The 12,316-nt window shown below is 41.8% G+C and overlaps 1 protein-coding gene across 3 annotated transcripts in view; it reads left to right on the top strand.

Annotated features, from left to right (window-relative positions):
* LOC145417504 (WD repeat-containing protein 37-like) overlaps positions 1 to 11,162 on the top strand; it is a 390,073-nt gene extending 378,911 nt beyond the window's left edge. For 2 of the 3 annotated variants that reach the window (XM_080286214.1, XM_080286212.1), the window contains exon 10: positions 10,709 to 11,134. In XM_080286214.1, the coding sequence (XP_080142340.1) occupies positions 10,709 to 10,843 (135 nt within the window). In that variant the 3' untranslated portion in view covers positions 10,844 to 11,134. Of the gene's footprint in view, positions 1 to 10,708 lie in introns of all 3 variants that reach the window. The other variant, XM_080286217.1, reaches the window with a different exon arrangement.
* The last annotated feature ends 1,154 nt before the right edge of the window (positions 11,163 to 12,316 follow it).

The raw sequence follows: 12,316 nt of genomic DNA, 5'->3' as shown, positions 1-12,316 counted from the left end.
TGTTTAGTGGAGAAGTATCTAGAGAAGGGAAGGAAAGTGTATGCTGCCTTCATGGACTTGGAGAAAGCTTATGACAGAATAGATAGGCAAGGTATGTGGAAGGTATTAAGAATATATGGAGTGGAGGGGAAATTGTTCAGTGCTGTGAAGAGTATGTACAAAGGAGCTAGGGCTACGGTGCGAGTGGATGGTGAGCTGAGTGAGTTCTTTGATCTCAAGGTGGGACTGAAACAGGGGTGTGTGATGTCTCCATGGCTGTTTAATATATATATGGATGGGGTTGTAAAGGAGATGCAAGGGAGGGCAGTGGATGTGGGGCTGGCCCTAATGAATGAGGGTGAGATTTGGAAGCTTCCGGTGTTGCTGTTTGCTGATGATACAGTATTGTTGAGTGAAGATGAATGGGAGTTGCAAGGTTTGGTGAATGAATTTGGGACAGTGTGTAGGAGGAGGAAGCTGAAAGTTAATGTAAACAAAAGTAAAGTTATGGTGTTTGAGAGGAATGAAGTCACAGAGTGTGCAGTGAGGTTGGATGGTGAGGATATGGAGAATGTGAGTGCATTCAAGTACTTGGGTAGTGTGATGAGTAAGGATGGAACTTTGGGGGATGAAGTACGTGAAAGGGTACAGCAGGGAAGAAAGGTTGTTGGTACACTGAAAGCCGTGATGAGAAATAGGGAGGTGAGTATGGAAGTTAAGAAGTCACTGCATGATGGTATTGTGATCCCTACCCTGACGTATGGAAGCGAGGCATGGACCTTGCAAGAGGGGAACAAGTCAAGAGTGAGAGCAGTGGAAATGAGTTACTTGAGAGGAGCATGTGGAGTGACGTGGAGGGACAGGTTGACGAATGAAGAAGTGAAGGAACGTTGTGGGGTAGATGTGGATGTGGTTGAAAAGATTAGGAGAAATACACTGAGGTGGTTTGGACATGTGGAGAGAATGGAGAATGAAAGACTGACTAAGAGGGTGTATGTAGGTGAGGTGGAGGGAGGGAGAGGGAGGGGTAGACCGAGGATGAGGTGGAGGGATGGAGTTGAGAGGTATATGAGGGAGGGGGGGGTGAGTTGGGGGGAGGGTAGTCAATTGGTGGGTGACAGAGTGACTTGGAGGCGTTTTGTCTGCGGCCACCCTTTGCGGGATTAGGGCGTCGGGCTATAGATAGATAGATAGATAGATAGACTTTAACTGTAAAGAGGTGAACTGGGAGGAATGGTACTCAGGAGGCGGCGAGGATTCGTGGGGCACTGTGTTATTAAATATAATAATGAATAATGTGATGACGCAATGGATCAAAGAAGAGACACGGTTTCGAGGTGAGGACACACCAGCAAGGTTAGATTTACTGTTTACCAAAGAACTCGATGTAATAGAATCATTGAAATATCTCTGTCCTTTAGGAAAAAGTGATCATGTGGTCATTGAGTTCCAGATGATAATAGGGAACATCGATCCAAGAGACGAGCTTCACGGACAGGGAAGATACATTCATTCATTTATTCATTGCCAGATGCCATGTATCCCAAATGGGGTGGCCAAGGGCTTAGAGTTAATTGTTTTACAAGGAGAGGCACTAATCCTCCACCAGCCCCACTTGACACGTAGGGAGAGGGAAGGTACAACTTTGGGAAATCAAATTTTACAGGATTGACAAACTTTTTTGAAAATGCAGATTGGAGAAAATTCAGAGAAACGAGAGATACAGACGAAGTGGGATATCTTTCTAGACCTCTATAATTTGGGAGTGGAAAAATTTTTACCAAGAGCAAGAGGGAAAGAAAATATCCCAAATGGGGTGGCCAAGGGCTTAGAGTTAATTGTTTTACAAGGAGAGGCACTAATCCTCCACCAACCCCGCTTGACACGTAGGGAGAGGGAAGGTACAACTTTGGGAAATCAAATTTTACAGGATTGACAAACTTTTTTGAAAATGCAGATTGGAGAAAATTCAGAGAAACGAGAGATACAGACGAAGTGGGATATCTTTCTAGACCTCTATAATTTGGGAGTGGAAAAATTTGTACCAAGAGCAAGAGGGAAAGAAAATATCCCAAATGGGGTGGCCAAGGGCTTAGAGTTAATTGTTTTACAAGGAGAGGCACTATTCCTCCACCAACCCCGCTTGACACGTAGGGAGAGGGAAGGTACAACTTTGGGAAATCAAATTTTACAGGATTGACAAACTTTTTTGAAAATGCAGATTGGAGAAAATTCAGAGCAACGAGAGATACAGACGAAGTGGGATATCTTTCTAGACCTCTATAATTTGGGAGTGGAAAAATTTGTACTAAGAGCAAGAGGGAAAGAAAACAGGAAAAAGGAGTGGTTTAATAGAAGGTGGTTGATAGCAAAAAAAGAGAGATAAGGCGTGGAACAATTGGAGAAAGAGGTAACAACAGAACAAAGGAAGAATATAAAAGAATTAGAAATGAATACACAAGAATATATAGAGAAGAAGAAAGGAATTTTGAAAAAGGCATAGTAGACAAATGCAAGGATGAACCCAGACTGTTTTATAGATTTGTTAATGGCAAACTGAAACAAAAGGAAGGAATCACCAAACTGAAAGTAAAAGGAGAGGTCTATAAAGATGCAGCAGTGCAAGCTGAAATAATGAACAAATGTTTCCAATCGGTTTTCATTAATGAAAAAGAGTTTGTGGAAGGGGAGGGAGTGATTAGAAATGTCTATCTATCTATCTATTGCCAAGCACCTCAATCCCGTTTGGGGTGGCCACAAACAAATCGCCTTCAAGTCGCCCTGTCCCCTGCCATTTCACTGCCCTGCTCCCAACTTATACCCCCCTCTCTCATATACCTCTCCACCCCATGCCTCCATCTCATCCTCGGCCTCCCCCCTCCCTCTTCCCCCCTCCACCTCACTCACATACACTCTCTTCGTCAGTCTTTCACCCTCCATCCTCTCCACATGGCCAAACCACCTCAGTGTGTTCCTCATAACGCTCTCTATCACATCCACATCAACACCACAACGTTCCTTTATATCCTCATTCGTCAGCCTATCTCTCCATGTGACTCCACAGGCTCCTTTTAAATAACTCATTTCCACTGCTCTCACTCTTGACTTGTGTCCTTCCAACAACGTCCAAGCTTCACTTCCGTACGTTAGAGTTGGTATCACAATACTGTCATGTAGTAACTTTTTCATTTCCATGCTCACTTCCCTGTTTCTTATCACTGCTTTCAAAGAACCAGCAACCTTTCTTCTCTGCTGTACCTTTTTAAGCACTTCACCCTCCAAACCTCCATCCTTACTCATCACACTACCCAAGTACTTAAACGTACTCCCATTTTCTAATTCCTCACCATCCAACCTCGCTGTACATTCACTGACTTCACCTCTCTCAAAGACCATCACTTTACTCTTCCCTACATTCACCTTCAGATTCCGTTTCTTACACACTCTCCCAAACTCATCCACCAAGCCTTGCAGCTCCCCTTCGTCTTCACTCAACAACACAGTATCATCTGCAAACAACAGTACAAGGAGTTTCCAAACACTATCCTCTCTCACCAGGGCCACTCCAACATCCACTACCTTACCTTGTACCTCTTTTATTACCCCATCCATGTATAGATTGAACAACCATGGAGACATGACACATCCCTGTTTCAACCCAACTTTCAAAGAGAAAAATTCACTTAGTTCACCATCCACATGCACTGCAGCCTTCGCACCATCGTACATACTCTTCACAGCATTCAACAACTTCCCATCTACTCCATATATTCTTAACACTTTCCACAATCCTTGTCTATCCACCCTGTCATATGCTTTCTCCAAATCCATGAAAGCCGCATACAACTTCTTTCCCTTCTCTAGAAACTTTTCCACTAAAGATCTAAGAATGAATATCTGATCTACACAACCTCTTCCCTTCCTAAAGCCTCCCTGTTCTTCTCCAACTAATTTCTCTGTTCTTTCTCTAACTCTGTCAATAAGTATCTTACCATACACTTTTCCTATTATACTTAGAAAACAAATGCCCCTATAATTACCACACACTTCTTTTTCCCCATTTTCCTTTGTACAAGGGAATAATTATACCTGACTTCCAATCCTCCGGGCCTCTACCTTCCTCCCAGGCTAATCTTCACATCTTCCACATCCATTCTACTACTATCTCTCCCCCATGCTTCAGCATTTCACCACACACTCCATCAATTCCTGGGGCTTTCCCAGATTTAACTTTCTTCATTGCTTCCACAACTTCTATCCTACTGATTTCTTCCTGTCTTCTCACCTCCCTCCTTCTCCCAGCCATTCCCTAGCCATACTCGCATTACTTCCATCCTCTACGTTCAACAATTCCTTAAAGTGTTCTCTCCATCTGCTCACTTTTTCTCCCTTCTCCACTAGTAATCTACCATTTTTATCTTTCACTCCCCTGCTAACTTCACTTCCACCCTGTCTTACTCTTTTCACCTCTTTCCAGAACATTTTCTTACAGTCCCTCCACTTTACACACAAATTCCTTCCAAATTCCTCATCCACTCTCTTCTTACTCTCTCTTACTAATCTTTTCACCTCTCTCTTTCTTTCTACATATAACTCTCTCTTCCGCCTCTCAACTTCTTCCACGCCCCTATTTCTCATCCATTCATTGTATGCTTTCTTCTTTTGTGCCACAGTCTGTTTCACCTCTTCAGTCCACCACGCTGTTCGTTGCACCCCCCTCCGTCTTCTCTTCCTTCCACACACCACATCACATGCTCCACATATTTCTTCTGTAAATATGCTACACACACCTTCCACGTCTCCCATCTGCTCCAATTCATATTTGCCTAATCGTTCCTCCACTTCTCTCTTATACTCTGCCTTTTTCTCATCCTCTTGTAACCTTTCCACTCTCCTTGCAACTACTCCTTCCTCTCGTCTTTCCCTTCTTCTATTTCTCCATTCTAATTGGACCTTGATTCTGGCCACCACCAAGTAGTGGTCAGAAAGTCCACTCCCCCAACCTCTATAAACACTTGCATCCATTACACATCTTCGCATCCTTTCATCCACACACACATAATCAATCATTGCCTTCCTTTCATTCAGTTCACCACCCACCCTTCTCATCACTCACCATGTATACCTGTGGATCATTTTATGCCTGAACAGGGTATTGGCTACCACCAACCCCCTCCCAGCACAAATGTCCACTAACGCACTCCCATTCTCATCTATCTCAGCAGGCACACCCCACTCACCAACTGTTCCATCCACCTTCGCATTCCCAACTTTACCTTTCATATCACCAATCAAAAACACTCTCTCATTCCTTCCAAAATTTTCCATGCACACTTCTACATTTGTCCAGAACTCTTCTCTCACTCTTCTAGCACGATCTTGCATTGGCGCATACACACACACAATCGCCCACATTTGTATTCCAACTTTCAACTTTACCCACACAATCCTTGACCCAACTGATCCATACTGTCTTATGCTCTTCTTCCATCTTTTACTCACAACTATACATACTCCTTCCTTCGCCCTCTCATTCTCACCTACTCCTGCACATATACCCCATCCATACTCCCATTCTCTCACACTTTCTCCTCTCCATTTTGTTTCAGTTATTCCACACACATCCACTTTCGCACCCTCAAGCACCTGGACAATCTCTCTCTCTCTTTCACCTCATCATTCGCTCCTCTTACATTCCAAGTACCCATTACCAAGTCCTTTGTCCGGTCCTGAGTCGTCATCGTTTGGTCAGTCCTTGTCCGAGGCTTATTGTTTGTTTTTTTAGTTAGTTGTTTTCCAGGGAGGGGCACTAACCCTCCGCCAACCCTTTTAGTCGCCTTTTACGACAAGCAGGGATACTGGGGGAGTATTCTTGAAAAAAAACCCTACCCCCAGGGGGGTAGAAATGTACCGGTGATAAAAGATATAAAAGTGGAGGTACAGGAAGTGTATAAATTAGTGGAAACTCAAGATGTAAGGAAAGCCCCAGGACCTGGTGGAATTTCTAATTGGGTACTGAAGGAATGCAGAGAACAACTGGCGGATAAAATTCACAGTTTAATCGTGTGTTCTCTGGAAGAGGGGAAAGTGCCACGAGAATGGAAGAGTGCAAATGTGGTACCAATTTATAAGGGAGGAAACAGGGAAGAACCCCTGAATTATAGACCAGTGTCTCTAACCAGCATGGTCGCAAAATTGTGCGAGAGAATCCTGAAAGACAGTTCGATAAAATATCCAGAAGAGATGAATATTTTGGCTGAATGTCAGTTTGGATTCGGAAGTGGAAGGTCATGTGTTTCTAATTTGTTGAGCTTTTACTCATAAGCGATTGATGTGGTACAGGAGAGAGAGATGGTTGGGTGGATTGTGTGTACTTAGAGAAGGCCTTTGACAAGGTACCTCATAAGAGACTAATGTGGAAACTAGAATATATAGGAGGACTGAAGGGGAAACTTCTGGAATGGATGAGAGACTTTTTGAGAGACAGACAAATGAGGACAGTAATAAAGGATAGGATGTCTGGATGGACGGAAGTAACAAGTGGAGTCTCTCAAGGCTCGGTGTTGGCGCCAGTAATGTTCCTGATGTACATAAATGATATGGTAGATGGAGTGAACAGTTGTGCAAGTCTGTTTGCTGATGATGTAAAGATCTTGAGGAAGGTAGAGGTTGAGGAGGATTGTAAAATGCTTCAGGAGGATCTGGATAGGATACATGATTGGAGCCGGACGTGGGAAATGAAATTTAATGTAAAGAAATGTAAAATATTGGAAATAGGTGAAAGTACCAGGAGGCCATCACTGAATTATTTGTTGGGTAATGAATTAATCACAAAAATGAGAGAAGAGAAAGATTTGGGAGTGCTGGTCCAAGATAGTTTGTCACCTGAAAAAAACATTAACAAGATAGTTGGAGAGACTTATAAACTCTTGGCTAACATAATAGTAGCATTTCATTATATGGATGAGGAGATGATGAAAAAATTGATAGTGGCCATGATCCACCCCAGGTTAGAATATGCAGCGGTAGTGTGGTCCCCATACAAAAAGAAAGATATAAACAAGATTGAGAGAATACAAAGAACAGCAACCAAGATGGTCCCCAGTCTGGCAGACCTGTCATACAGAGAGAGGCTGGAAAAGCTGGATTTGCCTTCCTTAGAGGAAAGGAGACATGATTGCATTGTTCAGGACCATGGTGGGAGTAGATAAAATTGACAAAGAAGATCTGTTTTTATGGGATAAGAGAGCAACAAGAGGACACGGAATGAAATTGAAAAAGTCAAGCTGCTTGAAGGATATCAAGAAATATAGCTTTCCTTACAGAAGTATAGACTTATGGAATAGCCTGGACAAAGAGATCGTCCAGTCTAAAAACTTAAACGAGTTTAAAGCTAAATTTGACTTATTGAGAAACAGCGACAGAAACCCACGAGCATAGCACATTCCGTGTATCTGTTCATCAGTTATCTCCTTCCTTCCAAGCTACTTTATCTTCTTGTGCATCATCATTTTCTTCCTATTCTTCAGGCTTTTCCAGCTCAATAACACTTTTGATTATCTATTCATCAGTCATCTCCCTGTAATTATTCATTGACATCCAGCCATTCTGAAATTTCATCCCTTGTCATTTTCATAGGATCATTTGTTTGAACACCTGGCATAATCTTCATGATCTTATTGAGTTCTACTTGGCCCGCACTCTAAATCCATCAGAATCATCACCTTCCTCTTCATCTGAGTCTTCATATAACATCACATCTCCATACAGCATCACCCATGATTATCTCAGTGTCTCCATCACAATCTTCCCATGCTGGGGCGACATCAAATATGGCATCGTCTAATTTGTATGATGTCTGGAAATCATTTACTGAGACATCAGAATCAACCAGCTTGGAAGCAAAAGACTTCTTATAGCTCTGCTTCATTTTTTGACACACTGCCTGGTTCATGGGCTGGATGAGGCTGGTCACATTTGGGGACAAGTATGTGGTGAAGGTGTTGCCAGACACTAGTTCATGTGCAGGGAAATGTGCTCTACAGTTGTCCAACAAAAGTACAGCCTTGGTGTCTTCAGGGAGCCCATTCGCTTTGAGGAATGCTTTGACCTCAGGTGCGAACTACTTGAAAAACCAATCCTTGAACACCTTAGCTGACACCCATGCGTTGCCTTGTACATCATAGATGACCGGAAGTTTTGTTTTAAGGTCTTTGAAGGCCCTTGGCTTTTTATGTTGACTGGAAGTTTTGTTTTAAGGTCTTTAAAGGCCCTTGGCTTTTTATGTTTTCCAACAACAAGCAGCTTGCACCAGTATTACTCGGAAGCATTAGCACATAACAAGACTGTGATCCTCTCTTTGTTTATTTTGAGTCTACTTACACCTTTCTCTCCATGCCTGGCCTAGGTACAAGTTGGGAGACATTGCCAGTAAAGCCCAGTCTCATCTGCGTTGAATATTTGATCGAATGTCAGATCACGTTCCTGCACAAGTTGTGAAAACATCCTGTCGTATCTAGGTGCTGCTTCATGATGTGCCCAATTTTTCTCCCCAGCCATATCAGTCACTTGGATCCCATGCCAAAGCTTAAAACTGTGAAGCCACCCATCAGAGAATCTTACATCAGTGTTTCTTTCCATATCCTTGCAGTATTGATTAGCCTTCTCGACAATCATGAAACCCGGTTTAGCTTGCCTTCAGCACATTTAGATGTAAACCACTTGTACACTGCTTCATCCAGTTTTTCTAGTTTTGGCCATTTCATAGTTTTTCTGACCTGACCAGCAACCATTGGCTGCCAGTTCACCACAAACTTCGTCAATTTATCTGCCACAATATGCAAGATTGTTGAGACTTATATGTTAAAGTCTTCCATTATCTTCCAAAGTTCTTCACCGCACTTGACTCGTGTTATCACCTTGAGTTTATCCCCTATTGTTAGTGTGACGTGCTTTCGTTTAGCAGTTTTCTTTCCACCATGACTAGTAGAAGGTGTGGGAACCATTGCTACTTTGTTGTAGTCACTTATTGGCCCGAAAATCGAGTGGAATTATCGGAAGAGCATCAGACTGGGCACAGGTATAAACTGAAAATGGCGGATGAATGCCATCCTCCCCGCTTGCTTCCACTCCCTGCTGCTAGAGGGATTTCAGCACCTCCTTGAAAAAATTCGGTGTATTGGGATAATCAGATTATTGGTGGTTGGATTAAATGACCTTTACTGTATGTTATTTTCCAGGTGTACTGTAAATGATAATCTATCTATCTATCTATTGCCAGACGCCTCAATCCTGTTTGGGGTGGCCACAAACAAATCGCCTCCAAGTCGCCCTGTCCTCCGCCATTTCACTGCCCTGCTCCCAACTCACACCCCCCTCTCTCATATACCTCTCCACCCCATCCCTCCATCTCATCCTCGGCCTCCCCCTCCCTCTTCCCCCCTCCACCTCACTCACATACACTCTCTTCGTCAGTCTTTCACCCTCCATCCTCTCCACATGGCCAAACCACCTCAGTGTGTTCCTCATAACGCTTCCTATCACATCCACATCCACACCACAACGCTTCTTTATATCCTCATTCCTCAGCCTGTCTCTCCATGTGACTCCACAGGCTCCTCTGAAATAACTCATTGCCACTGCTCTCACTCTTGACTTGTGTCCTTCCAACAACGTCCAAGCTTCACTTCCATACGTTAGAGTTGGTATCACAATACTGTCATGTAGTAACTTTTTCACTTCCATGCTCACTTCCCTGTTTCTTATCACTGCCTTCAAAGAACCAGCAACCTTTCTTCCCTGCTGTACCCTTTCAAGCACTTCACCCTCCAAACCTCCATCCTTACTCATCACACTACCCAAGTACTTAAACGTACTCACATTTTCCAATTCCTCACCATCCAACCTCGCTGTACATTCACTGACTTCACCTCTCTCAAAGACCATCACTTTACTCTTCCCTACATTCACCTTTAGATTCCGTTTCTTACACACTCTCCCAAACTCATCCACCAAGCCTTGCAGCTCCCGTTCGTCTTCACTCAACAACACAGTATCATCTGCAAACAACAGTACAGGGAGTTTCCAGACACTATCCTCTCTCACCAGGGCCACTCCAGCATCCACTACCCTACCTTGTACCTCTTTTATTACCCCATCCATGTACAGATTGAACAACCATGAAGACATGACACATCCCTGTTTCAACCCAACTTTCAAAGAGAAAAATTCACTTAGTTCACCATCCACACGCACTGCAGCCTTCACACCATCATACATACTCTTCACAGCATTCAGCAACTTCCCATCTACTCCGTATATTCTTAACACTTTCCAAAATCCTTGTCTATCCACCCTGTCATGTGCTTTCTCCAAATCCATGAAAGCGGCATACAACTTCTTTCCCTTCTCTAGAAACTTTTCCACTAAAGATCTAAGAATGAATATCTGAACTACACAACCTCTTCCCTTCCTAAAGCCTCCCTGTTCTTCTCCAACTAATTTCTCTGTTCTTTCTCTAACTCTGTCAATAAGTATCCTACCATACACTTTTCCTATTATACTAAGAAGACAGATGCCCCTATGATTACCACACACTTTATGGGAGGAAGAAAGTGATTGGATAGTACTTTTTTTTAATCATGTTTTAGAAAAATTAAGAAACTCAGCCATCTTCTTCATATTACTATATCTTATTATCTAATTCTTCTCCACGTTATACTTTTTTCAGTGTCACCGTCGTATGGTGTGCAGTGTTGCCTGGGGAGATGACTCATTGGGTGCACGCTGCAATCTTTTCACGGCTGGGTTTGACCGAATTGTGTATGGCTGGAACATTCACGCATACAAAGAGGGAAAGGACTGAGTACATTCCAGTCGGAAGGAAAGGTAAAAACTAACGAGAAGTAATGACTTTGTAGAGATTATCAAGATAGATGGATCAAAGAAAAGTATTAATGTAGTAGCCTACTAGCTAGTCCTTATGGGAGGCTGTCCTAATGAGGTGATGGAAGTTGCAGCTGGAAAATTATCCGTTTCTCTAAAGTTTATCATTTTTGATGTACAGGATCTACAAGGAAGGGAGACCAGAGAGAAAGGAGTAGAAAGGAACATAACTTCCCAATATGGAGTTTTAAACTAATGATCAAGGACAGAGAAAAAAGCTGTTTAAAAAATATGGAGGACCAACAGAAAGTAAACAGAGGGGTGGCTATAAATAGATATCAGCAAACAAAAGTAAGAGGTTAATGAATGAAGAAAATAAAGACAGGTGACAAATCCTCCTCCACCACATGTCAAATTAATCATATACCAACATAATTTATTTTAATTGCTTTCAGTCTAATCTAGTCAGACAAATGGAAAGCATTTCTCCATGCTGTACTTTATTTATGTGACAGCTTGTCATGTAAAGGTTCATTTACATAGGAATTTGAAGTAAATTAATGTATATTCTTCATTCTCAAATGGCACTTTTGTTATACCACTAAAATGAGCACCAGTAAAAAGAATGTAAGCAAGTTTGAATGTAGGTACTTTTGTCTCTATGCTAAATGTTCTTTTCCATGTTTTTGCCACTACTCTCCCAAGTATTTTTTACCAGTTCCATGATTGTATTTCTTTTTTGGTCATGCAGTGATATTAATTGAATTATGGTACATTGCTTTAACAGGGTTATTTTACAGTTTTAATCTATAGTGGTTTTCTAAAGAGTTTACGTATTACAGTACAGTATGTAGTTATTAGTTACAAGTGTACCATAACTCAATAATTGAATAAGGTACAGTTGTATATTTAACACTTTGTACTTACCATATTGTTTTCAGTGTTATAAATAGATTTAAGTATTCAGAGGAAGTCTACACAATCCCATTACCCCTATTCTGATGACATATACATGCAATATTCAAAGGCATTAGGCTTATGTCAAATATTTTATTGTGATATTTCAACTTGTTGCTTTAAATTAGTACTGTATACAGAATAGCAGAACTTTTCAATATGTCAGTCCATTCCATTTATGATTTATTTTTGTTGAAAGGCAGAGTTTAGAAGAAGCAAGGAAGGAAGTGCTCCAGCATCTGTTATTACACCAAATAATCTTCCCGCAACTTCATTTTGATTTTTCCACTTTGTTGTTATTTTTAATTTCTTAACCTTCATGGTAATTACTAATCACCTCTCTTACATTGCATTCATAGTTTTTTCCATTCATTTTCTCATCTGCACAGTCATCATCTCCTTGCGTTTTGTGTGAATGTCATGTAAAAAGATTATAATCGTGGTTATTACATTCCTCTTGCTTTGTTATGGCAAGCATGTTTAATGCTTATCATTT

The sequence above is a fragment of the Coenobita brevimanus genome, chromosome 14 (assembly GCF_032717465.1).
Source record: "Coenobita brevimanus isolate Jiangsu-jjx chromosome 14, ASM3271746v2, whole genome shotgun sequence".
Taxonomy (NCBI): domain Eukaryota; kingdom Metazoa; phylum Arthropoda; class Malacostraca; order Decapoda; family Coenobitidae; genus Coenobita; species Coenobita brevimanus.
The sequence above is the reverse complement of the archived record's forward strand: the minus strand, read 5'-3'. Positions and strand labels throughout refer to the sequence as shown.